Source organism: Mobula birostris, chromosome 3 (assembly GCF_030028105.1).
Source record: "Mobula birostris isolate sMobBir1 chromosome 3, sMobBir1.hap1, whole genome shotgun sequence".
NCBI classification, from domain to species: Eukaryota; Metazoa; Chordata; class Chondrichthyes; order Myliobatiformes; family Myliobatidae; genus Mobula; species Mobula birostris.
The window spans coordinates 147,906,205-147,924,204 of NC_092372.1; the positions used below are offsets into that span (position 1 = coordinate 147,906,205).

General features: G+C 37.1%; 1 protein-coding gene across 1 annotated transcript in view; it reads right to left on the minus strand.

The window, feature by feature from the left end:
• Positions 1 to 3,134: 3,134 nt before the first annotated feature.
• The window catches only part of casd1 (CAS1 domain containing 1), a 113,639-nt gene continuing 98,773 nt past the window's right edge, over positions 3,135 to 18,000 (minus strand). The window contains exons 12-18 of the mRNA XM_072253428.1: positions 15,173 to 15,329; positions 14,287 to 14,366; positions 11,746 to 11,847; positions 10,626 to 10,766; positions 10,185 to 10,262; positions 10,005 to 10,097; positions 3,135 to 8,660 (exon numbers count right to left, since the gene is read on the minus strand). Coding sequence (XP_072109529.1) covers positions 8,397 to 8,660; positions 10,005 to 10,097; positions 10,185 to 10,262; positions 10,626 to 10,766; positions 11,746 to 11,847; positions 14,287 to 14,366; positions 15,173 to 15,329 — 915 coding nt within the window. The 3' untranslated portion in view covers positions 3,135 to 8,396. The remainder of the gene's footprint in view (positions 8,661 to 10,004; positions 10,098 to 10,184; positions 10,263 to 10,625; positions 10,767 to 11,745; positions 11,848 to 14,286; positions 14,367 to 15,172; positions 15,330 to 18,000) is intronic.

Sequence of the window (18,000 nt, forward strand, 5' to 3'; positions counted from 1 at the left end):
ATAACAAATTTTTAATTTGTTCATTGATAAAGAACCTCTTTCAAAAATTCTTTAAATTTAATATTGCCTTGTCTGCTAAACAGCTTGAATTGAAACTTAATTTGTAAAGACAAATTCAATAATTATAGTTGAGCCATTTGCTGCATTTTTAAACCAAATGCCTTAATGTTTTCAGTGTTTTGACAATTTGTACATTACCAAGTTAATTTACAGACATTAAGCAGTAACAAAACAAATTAATACATTTAAAACAAGAACAGTCCTATTGTTGCATCTGGACCAGTACCATGATACAGAGGTGATAAGCTTTTACTGTCTTTTCTATTCTCAATGAATTTATGTATTTGTTGATAAAGCAATGTTAATTAATCATACAAATAAAAAAAAATTACAAACATGAGAAAATCTGCAGATGCTGGAAATCCAAGCCCAAAAAAAAAAAAAAAAAAACACACACACACAAAAAAAAAACTGGCCAGGCAGCAACTATGGAAAAGTTGATGTTTTGGGCCTGGGCCAAGACCCTTCCTCAGGACAATTGCAAGATGTATTTCAGGTGGGATCCAAAGCAGTAGTGATGGAAAGTTGGAAGTTGATAAGAAGTTAGGAAGCAAAGCACCTGGTGAGAAAGTGGAGTAACGTAAGTCGACGAAGTCAGTAAGTAATAACAGGCAGGAGCAAGATGGATGGAGGATTGAAGTGTGTGTATTTTAATGCAAGTATTTGTAAGGCAGAGAGATTAACTTAAGAGCATGGATCAATGCATGATACTATGTTGTTGTGGCCTTTACGGAGCATTGGCTGAGAGAGGGACAGGACTGGCTGCTTAATCTTCCAGGATTTTACTTCTTTCAAAGAGATAAGAGGGGAAGGTAAAAGATGGAGAGGAGGGAATTTCACAATTAATCGGACAATATCATGACTGAACTCAGAAGGGACGTAAGAGCCCAACCAGTAGGTCTACAGTATATATGTCAAACTCAAAGATAACGAAGATACAATTATTCTGTTGTGATTATATGACTGATCCACCATTGTCCCACAACCCATCCCCCTCCCCCGCCCCCAATGCCAGCAGACATTGAGAAACTTATATGCACATTAGGGGAAAGAGCAAGAAGAGGGTTGGTTTAGTGGGTGGTATTATCTTCCTCAACTTGGACTGTGATCTTATTGCAAGAGAGTTAGATGGGGTGTAATTCATTAGCTGCATCCAAAAGTTTCTCAGAATAGCACATAGATTGTATATCTAGTTTGAGGGATCATACTAGACCTTGTATTGGGAGAAAGTATAGGAAACAACGATCACAATTCCTTGTGTTTTTAATGACTATGAGTAAAGTCAAGTGTGGACCTTGGACCTATTAAATTGGGTGAGGGCAATTTATGAGTATATTAGGCAGAAGCTAGGGAGAGTTAATTGGGAACATCTGCTTTTGTGCAGATCCACATCTCACAGACCAACTGTACACAGCAGAGGAGAGGTTATGTTCCAGTAAAGGCAGACAAAAATGCATTCAAACTAAGGGAATCTTGGATGACAAGAGAGGTTGTGGTGTTAATTCAGAATGAAAAGGAAGCATACGGTGGCATGCAAAAGTTTAGGCACCCCGGTCAGAATTTCTGTTACTGTGAATAGCTAAGCGAGTAAAAGATGACCTGATTTCCAAAAGGCATAAAGTTAAAGATGACACATTTCTTTAATATTTTAAGCAAGATTTTTTTTATTTCCATCTTTTACAGTTTAAAAATATAAAAAAAAAGTTAAAGGGCCCAAAGCAAAAGTTTGGGCACCCTGCATGTACTTAGTAACACCCCCTTTGGCAAGTATCACAGCTTGTAAATGCTTTCTGTAGCCAGCTAAGAGTCTTTCAATTCTTGTTTGGGGGATTTTCACCCATTCTTCCTTGCAAAAGGCTTTCAGTTCTGAGAGATTCTTGGGACATCTTGCATGCTCTGCTCTTTTGAGGTCTATCCACAGATTCTCAATAATGTTTAGGTCGGGGGACTGTGAGGGCCATGGCAAAACCTTCAGCTTGCACCTCTTGAGGTAGTCCATTGTGGAATTCAAGGTGTGTTTAGGATCATTATCCTGTTGTAGAAGCCATCCTCTTTTCATCTTCAGCTTTTTTATAGATGATGTGATGTTTGCTTCCAGAATTTGCTGGTATTTAATTGAATTCATTCTTCCCTCTACCAGTGAAATGTTCCCCATGCCACTGGCTGCAACACAAGCCCAAAGCATGATCAATCCATCCCCGTGCTTAACAGTTGGAGAGGTATTCTTTTCATAAAATTCTGCACCCTTTTTTCTCCAAACATACCTTTGCTCATTGTGGCCAGGAAGTTCTATTTTAACTTCATCAGTCCACAGGACTTGTTTCCAAAATGCATCAGGCTTGTTTAGATGTTCCTTTGCAAACTTCTGATGCTGAATTTTGTGTTGAGGATGCAGGAAAGGTTTTCTTCTGATGACTCTTCCATGAAAGTCATATTTGTGCAGGTCTGCTAAATCTTCCTGAAGGTCTTTTGCAGTCAAACGGGGGTTTTGATTTGCCTTTCTAGCAATCCTATGAGCAGTTCTCTTGGAAAGTTTTCTTGGGCTTCCAGACCTCAACCGTTCCTGTTAACTGCCATTTCTTAATTACACTATGAACTGAGGAAATGGCTACCTGAAAATGCTTTGCTATCTTCTTATAGCCTTATCCTGCTTTGTGGGCATCATTTATTTCAATTTTCAGAGTGCTAGGCAGCTGCATTGAGGTGCCCATTGCTGCTGATTGTTGGGACAAGGTTTGAGGAGTCAGGGTATTTATAAAGCTTTGAAATTTGCATCACCTGGCCATTCCAAACAATGACAGTGAACAAGCCATAGCTCTAACAAGCTAATTAAGGTCTGAGACCTTGGTAAAAGTTGTCTGAGAGCTCAAATCTCTTGGGGTGCCCAAAGTTTTGCATGGTGCTCCTTTCCTTTTTTTCACTCTAAAATTGTACAAAACAAAAATAATACACTAATCTTGCTTAAATGTTGAAAAGAATGTTTCATCTTTAACTTTTGGAATCAGTTCATCTTCTACTCACTTAACTATTCACAGTAATAGAAATTTTGACTGGGGTGCCCAAACTTTTGCAATGATGTACAGAAGAATCTTGGGATCCAAGTTCATTGCTCCCTGAAAGTAACAGGATGGTACTGGCAGTGTATGGAATGCTTGCTGTTATTAGTTGAGGCACTGAGTTGAAGAGTCAGAAAGTCATGTTGTAAATTTATAAAACCCTGGTCAGATTACATCTTAAGCACTGCATTCAGTTCTGGTTATCCATTATAGGAAGCATGTGGAGAAGATGCAGAAGAGGTTTACAAGGGTGGTGGCAAGTTTAGAGGGCATGTGCTAGAAAGATACGCTGGGCAAATAGGGTTGTTACCTGGAGTGGCAGAGGCCAAGGGTGACGTTTCAGATTTATAAAATTCTGTGGGCATAGACAGTCAGCCAGTATCCATTTTCCCCAGTGTTAAAATGTCTCATACTAGAGGGCATGCATTTAAGTTAAATGTGGGAAGCTCAAAGGTGTGGGGCTGACTATTTCCCCACAAAGTGGCTGGAATGCACTGCCAGGGGTGGTGGGGGAAGCAGATCCATTAGAGATGTGAGTTAGGCATATGAATATGCAGAAAATAGAGGTATATAGACCACATGCAAGTAAAAGGATTTAGTTTAATTAGGTTTCACAAGTTTAATTATTTTGGCATAACATCATGCGCCAAAGGGAATGCTCCTGTGCTGTACTGTTCTATGTTGTGAATCCTGTATAGCCTTGCCATGCTCCAGGCTTAAATTTGATCTTTATTATTACTTGATAATAGTTAGTGAAATACCAAAGTTTCACTAATTTGTAAGATCTGTAATGGAATTAGTGCTACAAGGGATCATTACAGCACTACTTTCAGAAAGCTGCACTACTGTGTAGTAAACTTTGGTGCAAATCCAACAAAGAATCGACCCATATTTCCATGGACAGGCCGGTGTTGGCTGGGTCAGGAACAGCATTGCACCTGCTCCATGTGTTGACAGATGCTGCTAGGATCACTCATCACCAACTGCTGGATATGATGAGAGTTGCTGAATTCTATCTCTTTGGTAACAAAATCCATGCACTATTGAACGTCACCGTGCAGAAATATCTGGACTGGAGAGTGCAGTGTGGCCAAACGAATAAGGGGAAGGTAACAGCTTCTCTCATATCCAGTAAGAGAAGGATCTAAGCAGTCTTTCCCCACATGGAATCAGTGCATGTGGCACTGAGCCCCACATCTCAGTACTCAGCAATCACATATCTCACCTCAGTCTGTGTAAATCCAGTCACTGGAAGCAATCACATATCCCACCTCAGTTGTCTAAATCCAGACAGTCATTGGAAGATAGCAATGCTTTCATTTTAACTGCTTAGCACTGATAGCCCTTTTAATTTTTCTATGGTAAAAATAGCCTGTACAGATTTCTATTAGTCTGATTACTTTATTCATGATGGATCATGGTAGTTTTATTTTAAAATATTTGAACTCAACTACAATATTGAACTCGCTCAATTCTCTATTTTTCAAAATTTCCGCAATTAGAAACACTGAACAACAGTATCTTGGCTTATTAACTTCACAATCTATTTTATGACTTATATTACTACACAATAACTTAAAAGTCACTACTCAATCATAATGTAAACTTAATTTATGCAAACCACTTTTTCTGCATAGTCACCATGGTCATAAACCTACACTATTGTTTTTCTAAAAAAGTTAATACAATTGCCTTAATGAAGTGCTCTTTTTATTGGCATTGTACATGAAATCAAAACACTTATTGTCCACAACTTTAGCAGTTTATATATAATAAATCTATCCAAAAACAGAATACAACATTATGCCAGTTAAGAAATTTGCATGAGCATGCAGACACTTGGAAAAAAAATGTTCAGGATTACACTTGACAGAGAACTGAGATGCAACAATGAATTACCTAAACAAAATAAAGATCCCCCACTCTCCAATGAAATTCAGGTAAATAAAAAAAACTCTACTCCACAGGTATTAAATCTCTTAAAACAAGAGCTGCTTAAAAAAGCCCAAGGAAAAATGTTTTGCTTTATTAAACCAGCAGATAGTTTTTATGTTTATCAGATTTCCAGAAGAGTTTGGGCTGGGATTTGATCTAGCCCAGGGGTTCCCAACCTGGGGTCCAGAGACTCTTAGATTAATGGTAGGGGTCCATGGCATAAAGAAGGTTGGAAACCCCTGGTCTAGCCTGATCTAAATGATCAGATTACATTGTTCAGTACCAATACACCATATAGGCTTTTTCCAATTCTCCCCAGCAAATGGCCTTACAGAAATTGGTTTTAAGGTTTTCACCTTTAGGGCAAGATCCGTACTTCAAACTTTTGGAGCAAATCAAATTACTAAAACCCCATACAGTACCGTCCATTTATGAGAAAAGATAAACATACTATGAAAGATGCTTTGAAGAGTATGTATGCTTTAAATCAAAAATAAATTTATGCTTCATAAAACCAATCAAGTATTCTGCAAAATTAGATAATAAAATATAAAAAACTGTCTTCAGTCATTAATGCATGAAAATTCTCCTTCTATAGAAGCATCGGGAGCAAATATCATTGAATGATATTTCACCTCTATAGCACTAATCCAATTTGAAAAAGGCAAAAATATTTAATCACAAACAAATTTAGAAAGTGTCAAAACTATAAACAATTCATATTAAAGAATTATAAAATATAATTTAACAATTTTTTACATTTCCTACCACCCTGGAAATCTGTCAAGAATGTAAGATTTTTAATTGAAAACTCAAAGCTTTATTTGAAAACAAATAATTAGCTTTAAGTTATTTCAGAAAAAGTTCAACATTTATAACCCCATTGAGATTGGAATCAGTGCAAAATCTCAAAAATACTTAGTATTACAAAATATGTTCAATTTCCAAAACGTAACTCCAAATGTAAATGGGGATACTGAAACTGTGCTCCCAAGTGCAATTAAAACCATAAGAGATTCATTTGGTATCAGGCTTTTGATATTATAGTGATTTCTGTAACTGCTTGCTATAAATAGCAAGCAAAAATCTAATCATTGCAGTTACTTCTTCAGCCAAATCATTTTAAACTAAATTTAATAAAACAAGTACTTCATATAAAAAAAAATACATCACCACAAGCCACGTATTTTGGAAAGCACATGCAGTTAGGAAAACGTCATAAACTGAGTCTTAGTGCAAAATTTACTCATTTGATGTTTTTGATTTTCAGAACAATTAATAAAAATAGCAATTTACTAACATAAATAAAGGCGAAGTATTTGTGGCAATTCCAAGCACAGATATGACTAGAAATTTGGCGTAACTTTTCTACACCCCCTTCCCAATTCAACACCTGTTTGACCTTATTCAAAAAAAATTCTAAGTGCTGAAGCAGTTACTAGCCAGAATACCATGCATCATTTGATATTAATGACAGGAAAGTATTCAACTATAGAGAGCACTTACACAGAATACTATCACATGCACACTTTTTAGCTCTTGACAAAGTAGGAGCATTTAGCCTAAATCAGCCTTATATACTCAGCTGTTACTGATGGACCAGCTACGGCTTTACTCACTTAGTAACTGCAGGGAGGGGACCTGAGATTTCACCGAACAAAAAAAATTAAAACTTTAACTTTTAATTCCAATGAATTCGAATTTACAAAATTTCAAGATTCTTATCTTACCCATTTTCAATTATCCTTAAACAAAAACAGATCAAAATAGAACCAGTAAAGCCTTGTAAGGTTATAAATACCAAATCCGTTAAAACTAATTGTTAAAGTCAAACTTTAAGACTAATTGAGTTTTAGCACGCCTTGTTTAATGTAAGGTTTCCAGTCAGATTTAGGGTTGACATGGTAGCAGTGCGGTTAGAGCATCACTTTACAGTGTCCAATTCCCGTCGCTACCTGTAAGGTATTTGTATGTTCTCCCCATGACCGCAAGAGTTTCCTCCAGGGGCTCCAGTTTCCTCCCATGTTCCAACATGCACAGGTGAGTAGCTTAATTAGTCACATGGGTGTAACTAGGTGGCACGGGCCCATTACGCTGGAAGGGCCTGCAACGTGCTGTCCCTCTAACATATAAAGAATTATCTATAGTGAAATGATGAGATTCAAAAGCGTCAATGTGTAGAAGACAGTTTTAAAAGTAAACAGTATACCGCAGGATCTGTAAATGTGGGCTTGAATCAAGCCAGGTTAAAAATATATATTTTTTGAAAGAACTTCACCATGATTTGAAAAACACTGGTAATAATGGCTTATGGCACCCAGGTCATCACAAAAGACTCATATCTGTTTTCAGCATTTTCCTTTCTACCCCCTCCTTTCTTATCCCCGCTAAAATCTAAACTTAGCAAATGCATTTATCTTGTTTAAAATTTTATCTAAAAACCAAATTTTAACACATTGTTGGCATGGGTCTTTATATTTCTCAACAATCTCAAAATATAATTAATCATACAAGTTGAAGAGATCACAAACTAACATTTGACAATTCAATCACACTATCTTAATTTACAAATTGTTGCTTAATACCCTTTATCACTAAACAAGTGTCCTTAATTAAACCACTGTTTCAGTCATTTCATACCAAATTCCAACAAGACAACTATCTTTCATTCCACAAGGTTAAAAGCTATAAACCAATAGGTATAATTCTTAGCCCATCATGATTTAACAACAACACAATACAGATTTAGTCGTAAAACCACAAGGCCCCGGAACATGAAGCTCTATTCATGTTTAACCTCTCCACCGTTGCACTTATAATGAATAACACACTGACTTCACTTTGTTTCCACCTTCCAACACATTTCAAGTGTTCAACATCAGAGTGTTAATATATATTTAATAAATACGGGTGTACTGAATTGTGTAGAATATTATATGTAGGTATTTTACAATCAGATTTAAGCAGATGACTAAAATATTTCCTTCATAAAACTGGAATAATTGCCATTTTAAAAGGTGAAAATATTGACAACCTGATGCAGACACCAAGTAAAAATCACAGAAGTAAATGCTGTTTTACCAACTTTGGAATACTCAACACATGAATTAGCATTTCAAGAAATGCCACATTTTCAGTAGTCAGTCATGCCATTGTTATAAAAGTCACTTTCAAATAATCATAATTTAGCCAAATATTTTAGACACTATGTACAAATGCAGCAACTACTTTTTCCAGACTTGATGCTGTGTTGAATTTCACAGTGTTGCACTTAATTATGTTCTTTTCTCCATAAACTGAGGTCACTTCATTAAATATGAAGATCAAAAGTAGTTATTACTTCAATTATTTGTTCACTTGTTCAAAAGACGACAATGCAAGAATCCCAAATAAAAAAATACCTACACACAACAGTCTTTTCAGTGCAACGTAGTTATCTTTGGGAATGGTTATTTGTACAAGATCATTTGTGATCTGAGAAATTTCATGAGCAACTAGAACAAAGATGAAAGTGCTGACAATAATATTGAGCACTGGGCTGCCAGGAATGAGAACAAGGATTCCTCTGGTATCTGCTGCAAGCCAGATGTGATATTGGCATATGAAGAGCTAGAAAAGAAAGGGAATCAATGTGAAATGCAATATCATGTTGATAGAATACACTAGTTCAATATTATTATACAAAACGAACATTCTTCCTTTTGCTCTGCTGAATCTACAGGTTGAAGTGAATGTATCAACCTCCTTAACTGCAACAATGATCAAAAAACTAACTGGACTGCATGCAAATAAGAAGAGACTAGAATTTGCTACAGTGGCACGTTTATGCACTCTGTCACTGACTGGCAAACCAACTACAAAGCTTGGCCTTTCAGATGTGTCAATGCTATCCAAAGTCATTTCATGGAGAGTCACAGAAAGCCCTTAAGAAAAGTATTAAAAAAAAATCTCTGCCAGTGCATTCACATGGATGGGCTTACTGTGCATGTTCCAGGTCTGGCTCTGGTTCAGGTTCAGTAAACAGAGCTGGGAAATTACCAATAACAACCTGCCCACAAATTTAGAACTGTGTATTCAATTTTGTCAGAACAATTACAATGGAGTGGGATGGTAAAGTTTGTTGATATGGCAGTGCTGCAGTTAAGTCCTAACTTGTACAATTTCTTTTATGAGTGACCTTCAAATGGCAGTGAATATAAAGAAAATTAGACAATTTCACCTCTCAAAAGTAATTTGATCATGAATAGTATAACTGTTACCTGCACAGCTTGAAGACATAGTCCAACAGATATATCTCCATTTCTGGGATGAAAAGGGGAGGGGAGGGAAGGTACTTTAGCTCTGACTGTAAAGTACGTATGATCGGCTTACATTGATTCAATAAACATTCAAAAGGATTGCTAAATTTTCTTTCCTACTTCAAATTTAGAACATTGTGATTTTCATAACTCTTACTTAGCAACCCTCCCCATTAACAAGTAGTTCCACAGAAAATCTTTAAATTTTTGAAGTTTTGATAGCTTTCAAAAACTTATAAAGAATGCATAACAGCTAATGGTGTCTTGAACCACATCCATAATTTAATGGAAATTTCTAACCATCTCCATTACAATTTGAATGATCACAAACACCCCCAACCCTTGCCATTTCTAATCTCATCTCGTCTTAATGCCGGTTTTCTTACTCCTCACATTTCATGTTAATCAGGTTCTTTTTTTGACTCTGCTCAAAACTTAGTGTCTTCCCATCCAATTCTTCTCATTTCTCCTACCATCTCTCAATTATTTAAGAACATTCAGCCCATCGAGTCTGCTCACAATTCAATCATGGCTGACTTTTATTTTTAATCCCACTCTCCTGCTCTCTGTGTAATTTTTAACACATTTAATGCAATATCAACTTGAATTCACATAATTCAGCTCTCAAAAACAGTCAATTTATGGTCTTACTTACTTCCAAGGAAATCTTGCCAAACCATGCAAAAAAGGAACTGTATACAGAACGAACATAACCAGGAATGTTCCTAATAAGAATGAAGGACAGGATCTGAAAAATAACATATGAAAGCATTCAGTACGAAATAATGTTTATAAAAATGCTGCCCAATTTAATCCTGCAAAACAAGGAAATTACCTGCAATACAGAGAAGTAAGGATGATACTCATTGCACTCGGCTTTACTTTTACAGCTGGCACACCATATTGAGTAGGTCTGTGAATAACAAGATTACCTCATTTGTTTCTATTGCACAGAAAAATGTATGATTTCTGTAAAATATATACACAGTGATATTCAGTTATTTTAACTATGGGTTCTGTTTTAATGTTCTTCATTGTGGCAATAAGCATCGATTCAGAAAATGAATTTCACTTGTTTCCATTTCAAAGATTCAATGACAGAGTAATTTATAAAGTCAACTTCAAATTTCAGAATGTCCTTCCTACTTCAAGGGTATTCTACAATAATTTTTCCACTGTTTTTACACAAAGTGCAACCTCAATAATTACATGAAAATACTTCTTTTCCATAACTGAATAAACAGCCTTGGATAATTTATTGATAGATTAGACTCACCAAAAACACCACCACTGATGTAAAAAGTAAGAAGGACGAAATTCTGGGCGCAAACAATATCTCTCCTTTGCCTTCAGAAAGCAGATGACCCTTCTTTAATACACCATAAAGAAAAGCAAAGAACATACCATGTACAACTGCCTACAAAGAAACAAAAGACCATAAAATAAGTGAAAACAGTTATATTTCCACAACACAATGAGTTAAAGAATGTCTAAAGAGTGCAACATTATATGAAAGCTACATTGAAGAGGCACTTAGACAAACAAAGAATAAGCAGGAAATGGATTGACATCATGATTAGCACAGACTTTGGGAGCCAAAGCGGCTGTTCTTGTGGAAAATAGCAAATTGGTTTAAATGCAGATTTTGTATGGAAACTAGTCTGTTTCAAGCTTAACTCCCTCAGTGTTATCCCATTATGACTTCCTCACATTTAGTTCAAGGTCAATTGTCATTCAGCCATACTTGAATACTCATGAATACATCCAAACAAAACAACATTCCTCCAGGGCCAAGGTGTAAAACACAGTACCAACAGTCACACACAGCACAAGACACATATAGCACATCTACGGGGGTAATTAGGGACACTACATAACCCTCGGATTTATTGATGTTCCTTTTTTCATAGTTACAGTGTGATGGAGCTGGATAAATGCAGCTTTACAAGCCAAAGTAGCTTGCCTGGCAAGTTGTTATCCACTGTATTAATTCATAACCTCTACCAATGGTACAAATCATGTGTGAAATACTATCTTGTCAAGGTGCACTGCAGCAACTTGCAAGGGCTTCTTTAGTAAATCCTCCAAAACCCATGATCTTCACCACGTAGAAAATCACTATTTCTTTTGAAGACATCATCCAGCATAGATAATGTTAAAAAAAAATCCCTAACTTGCTTTGAGATGACAGTGAGTCACCTCTGTTACCCCAGTCATGCTCATAATAATCATATATCATAAAGGAATAGAATGGTTTATTTAAAAGAAAAATAACTTGTTCCTGTTATCGATATACAAAGATACTGACAAGTTACTACAAGCGAGTAGTTAAGACAATATTTTCAGAAGTGTAGTGCTTAATATATCTGCTTTTGAAAGCTGACATGGTTACATACAAAACGATCCAACTTCCATCGAAACCACCACTCGTGAAGGAATCCTTGCCACTCAAATAGTTTTGAAATTGGCCATAGTGAAAAAGCCTTCTCAAAAGAACTCTGAAATAGACAAAAGTCAATACAGTGTCAGACACTTAAATACTGTTAAGTGAATTAACTTAGAAACCACACAGAAAATAAATGTAAATTTTCTTACATGCATGTCAATACCCAGTACCTGAAAATCTGAAATTTTAATCCAGAATTTATTCAAGACATATGTTAGTTTTATAATAGTTTGCACTACATCAAGCAATATTGTTTCCTAAGTTTACATCATGACTGATAAGACATAATACAACATGAAATGGCCCCCCTTTCAAGACCAACATAAGGTGCTTGCAAATTATAGAAATTAACAGTAGAACAAAAAATTGTGTACCCAAGAGATTGCAGATGCTGGAATCTGGGATGAGTAGGGGCTCTGTTCCTTCTCTCTCCTTCTGGTCCATGCATCTTCCCACTCACCCTCTTCTTTCCAAACCCAGCCCACAATACCCAAATGTTTTTCCCTCCCCCATCATTTAACATTTAAATCACCTTCATCCCCATCTGTCCAGTATCCCTCTCTTACACTCATCATCTTCTATTCTTATTAGATTCCATAATCTGTAACCCTTTATTGCATCCAGCAGTCACCTCCCAGCCTCTGTCCTTATCTCCACCCTTCCTCCGGCCACCTGAATGCTCCTCAGCTGGACATGCCAATCACAATAAATATCTCAATAACTTGGGGTAGGAGGTTACTATCCAGCTCTTGAACAGCCATTGCAGGGACAATTAAGTATGCGATCTGACAGCCATTTCGATGTGCAAGTGTGCCCATGTTGCCTTTCAGAACGCATTTACAGGCTACTGTAAAGTACAAGATCCTAACAGTGAAGTCATCTAGCGGCTTGGCTTGATTACAGAGTAAATTAGTTTTAATCTCGAACAACACACACAAAATGCTAGAGGAACTCTGCAGGTCAGGCAGCATCTATGGAGAGGAAGAAACAATCGACCTTGGAGCCAGTGGATATTTGCATATGTGAAACATCCCAAAAGAGGGTAATGTAAGAAAAATTACAAGGAAAAGCAAAATGAATTTAAGTAGATTCCTGCTACATTCTACATGGGAGAAAGAGGCAGTGGGGTGTAAATTAATCTGAGGAACAGTTAATGCTTCAGGCTCCATGCTGTCACAAACCTCAAACGAAGGCCAAGGTGCACATACGCACTCATATCAAGTGCAATTTCTGAAGGATGGACCATGATAAAGGACTCGAATGCATGGCCTGAAACCATAGGGAGCCTATTGAGCAGTGGGACTAATCAATGGACACTGTCAATTTAATTATGCTGCTGCCATTTTCATACTCCACACTCAAGCCAATGTTAGCCAAAGAGAATACGAAGTGTTTTCAGGGACCCCACCAAAACTTCCAAGTTCAACAGGGCTGGTGGTGGGGGGAATGTACATAGGGTACATAGCATTACTAAGCAAGGAGTTATGATGCAAGATTTGTTAGAAACTCTTGAAATAAAGCCATATAGAGTTTAAGAATAAAAGAAGGGGGCTATGCTACAGGCCTCATTGCAGAAGAAAGGGGAGCAAATATGTAGTTACATCAGAGAAGTGTAAGAGATGACACAAGAAACACGAGAAAGGCTTACAATAGGAGGGGATTTCAACTCCCCCAGTATTAATTGGGAAATCCTAAATCTGAAATGATAAAATGGGCTGGAATTTTTCAAATGCTTCCAGGAGAGCTTTTTGTGATACTCCTACTGAGGATGTGGCAGTGATAGGCCTAACGAAGTGTCAGTGGGCAAGCACTTTGATGATCCTAACCCTACAAGTTAAGGAAAGGGTAGGATATATACAATGTATGAATGGTCGTACCCTGGGGACTGCTGAGGTAAAAAGGGACTTTGGTGTAAAAAGTTCACAGATCCCTAAATGCGCAAATACAGAATGAAAGCAGAGGACATATTTCCCTCTACCATGTCTGAAAAAGTGGAGAAGGGAGATGCTCTTACAATACTAAAAACACATCTGGCCAAACTCTTGAATCACCAGCATTAGAACCCTACAGATCAAGGGCTGGTAAATGGGATTAGAACAAATAGATACTTAATGGTTAGCATAGACATGGAGGGTTGAAGTTGAAGAGTCTATTTCTGTGTTGTATGATTTTGACTATTACTATTAATAAAACAAGAAGTGTTTGTTGGACATCTTGTTTTTAAAAAAGAAAATGCAGATTTTGGAAATAAACTAGCTTATCAAGTCCAACGCATCACTAGCGCTTCTCACAGAGGAATTTGCAAACTTGTACATCTACTCAAGACAACAGGAGTGCAATTTTTCCAAAGAGATTATTAACCATGACAGGCATTTGTGTTACAATTTTCTCCCCTATCCTCCCACTGTCAGTTCCAAATATGGCATATTTAATCCTTTCTTCTCCATCTGGGAAAAAACATCAATTCTTCCCTTTCATAATTTTCACTAACCTGAGAGGCAGCAAGTAGACATATGCACAACAGCAAACCAAGCAATTTGAACACCACTTCCCAATAAGGGGAACAGGATCCTAAAATAAAAATAGAAGTTTTATATTGGGTCAATGTTCAAGTAACTTTAGATTATAAAGAAATGCAAAAACATTCATCTGATGGTGGTGTTAACTAAAATATGGTGATTCACTAACTGGAAATTAATATGATTATTTACATGGTCCACACTATCCAATTCTCTTTTTTTTTTGATGAGTTAAACAATCATCGTCTTTCAATCCATGCCTTTTCAGATTATAAGAATCATTTTTAGCAGAAGTCATGTATTCCCCCATCTTTGTGCAAACATCCCTATTTGATAGCCACACAGAGACCACAGTGTGAATTTAAGTTTTTCGCTGGATTATTCAAATCTATTACAATTATTCATTAATTTATCTTTAAAAGTTAATCAGCAATAAACTGAGAAGCACGATGACCCACACTTAACGATTAAAACAGATTCTTCCCCTCTGCCATCAGATTTCTGATCATTATTCCTTTTTTTGTACTATATTTATTTTGTATTTTATAGTAATTTTGTGTTTGCACTGTACTGCTGCTGAAAACAACAAATTTCACATCACAAGACAATGATAATAAACTAGAATATGAAATAATTCTCAAATTGCCAGGAAATCAGCAAATGTATTTTTGACAGTTAACATTTCACAATTTTTGATCATGCGTTTGCACTGTCTAATAATGCAGTCTGCCTGTAAAACTGAACACCTGATCAACATGAGGGCCATTTTCTAACTGCTCAGCCCAAACCTCTCAGATTTCCAAATTTCCCTCAAGCCCCTTACTGGTGGAAATATTTAAACATAACCAAGTACTATACCATTTTCATCTTTTTTGCCAGTCTGAGGCCAAATCCCTAGAGTGGCATAGATGACCATGAACCAGAAAGTTACTAATGGAACAAAGTAGTAGAACTGATATGGTCGATCCATTACTAGGCACAATACCACCACTAAGAAGTTCAGACGAAATAAAATCTGCAAAAATAAATCACAAGTTATAACCCAACATTTGTGTAAAACTTCAAAATAAATACAGTTGTGAATAATTAACATCATTCAATAGTTAATGCATGAATTTTCAACCTCACAAAATGTTTCTATAAATCTTGGTTACTGGCTTGTTCTTCCAACTTCCTTTCTTGGTCTTCTCATACAAGCTTGTAACTAAAAGACTGATACATTTTATTTGAAGCTTAACCTCAGTTTAACGGAAAGAATATCCCCGATGCTTTGACAGAAATGTCATCACTATTTCTCTTTGATTAGTTAATCAAATGAATAGATAGATACATACTTCATTGATCCCAAAGGAAATTATGGTGTCATTATGCATTCCAACTGCACAGATATACAAATATTAGAAGAGAAGTAAGAAAGAATAAAAAATAAGTTACTTCAAACAGTCTAATGGGGAGGGGGGGTCATCTCTTCCCTAGCTATAGGTTGACGCATTATAGAGCCTAATGGCGGAGGGTAAGAATAACTTCATATAGCGCTCTTTGTTCAGCAAAAGCAGGCATGCAGAGGATGAGAAACATTGCCAGGATTTTCTGTAGGGTCCTTTGTTCTACAACAGCCTCTAGTGTGTCCAGTTTGACTCCTATAACAGAGTTATGCTTTCTAATCAATTTACTGAGCCCATTATCCAGTATCCTGAAGAAGCATCAGTTGCTTTCTTACCAAGACACATCAGCTGAGACTGAATACCTGTTTCAGGCCAAGTAGTTTCAAACATTCTGGTATTGGTTATAGGGGATAAATTCATTTTTTTTTTCAACAGCTGAAGAAAGGCATCACAGAGTGCTGGGCTTGGTAAATAATTATAACTTTAAAAAACAAAGTTATTGGTGGCTATCCTCCAAACATGCTTTATACTTTAAAGCAACCCTTACAGATTGACAGGAGGAGAATGTGACTGTACAATTTAAATAGTGGAGGTGGGGGGAATGGGGAGAAAACAAATGCAGGAAATCACAGATCAGTTGTGCAATATCAGTAATAGAGGAAGTGACAGAATCCATTATAAAAGGTGTCATAAGAAAACACAATTGAGACTCAACAGAGTACAGGTTTATGAAAAGGAGATCCTGACTGTCAATTCTAATAGTTTCTTTTTGAGGACGTTACAACACACAGAACATAGAACCGTACAGCACAGGGACAGGCCCTTTGGCCCATTATATCTGTACCAACCAAGATATCTAATTAAACTAATCCCTTCTGCTTGCATATGATCCATATACCTCCACTCCTTGTGTTTCATCAACCTATCTAACACTCCCTTGAATGCCACTGTATTTGTCCCACACTATTCTTTAAAATCCCCCTCTCAACTTAATGACAATGGCCTTTATAATTTGACATTTCTACCCTAGAAAAAAAGACTTATTTATCATATCTATGCCTCTCAATTTTATAAACTGCCATCAGGTCTCCACTCAGCCTCTGCCGCTCCAGAAAAAAAACAATCTAAGTTTACTCAACCTCTCCTTAAAGCTCATACCCTCGAATCAAGGCAGCATCTTGTTATACCTCTTCTGAATCCTCATCCTTCCTGTAATTAAGCAGCCAGAATTGCACATAATACTCCATATGTAGTCTAACCAAAGTTTTATACAAGTGATAAACACAAGAGATGCTGGTAATCTTGAGCAGAACACACGAAATGCTGGAGGAACTCAGTAAGTTAGGCAGAATCAATTGAGGGGAATAAACATTTGACATTTTGGGCTGAGACCTTTCATCAGGGCTGCTATAACATCGACTGTTTATACAACGGAAACATGACTTCTTGACTCTTATACCCGGTGCCCCCAGTGATGAAGGCAAGCATGCCATAACCTACTTGCATTAAGGTCGCTGATGACACAACAGCGGCTGGCCTCGTCAACAACGAGTCAGCATACAAAGAGGTAGAGCGGCTTGTGGACTGGTGCAAACACAACTTAAATCTCAACATGTACAAGACTAGAGAGATGATTGTGGACTTCAGAAAGGTGCAAGCTGACCACTCCCTACTGCACATCAATGGCTCCTCTGTGAAAAGAGTCAGGAACATCAAATTTCTTGCAAGTGCACATCACGGATGATCTCAACTGGTCCCTCAACACCACCTCTTTGGGTAAGAAAACACAGCAGTGCCTCCACTTCCTGAGGGGATTGAGGTGAGCAAGGCTCCCCACCACCATTCTAACCACGTTCTACCCAACACTACTGGGAGCATCCTGACCTGCTGCATCACTGGCTTTATGGGAGTTGCAAGGCATCTGACAGCAAGGCCCTGCAACAGATTGTAAGGGTTACTGAGAGCGTCAGGGGGGTTTCTCTCTCCATCCAGGACATATACCAGAAGCACTATATTCACAGAGCCCTCAACATCGTCAAGGATTCCTCCCACAATCTCTTTGACCTCCTACCATCAGGCAGAAGGTACCACAGCATAAGAACAAGGACTATTAGGTGGGTAACAGCTTCTTCTGCCTTCTGAACACCCTGCCACCACCCAGTACACATTACTTATGACTGCGCCAATAGTAGTACTACGCTGTATATCTACATCAACTTGTACATGAACAGAATACTTTATTAAAAATCTGTTAATATTATTTTATGTGCCGTATGTGATATATGTACTTTGTTTTGCACC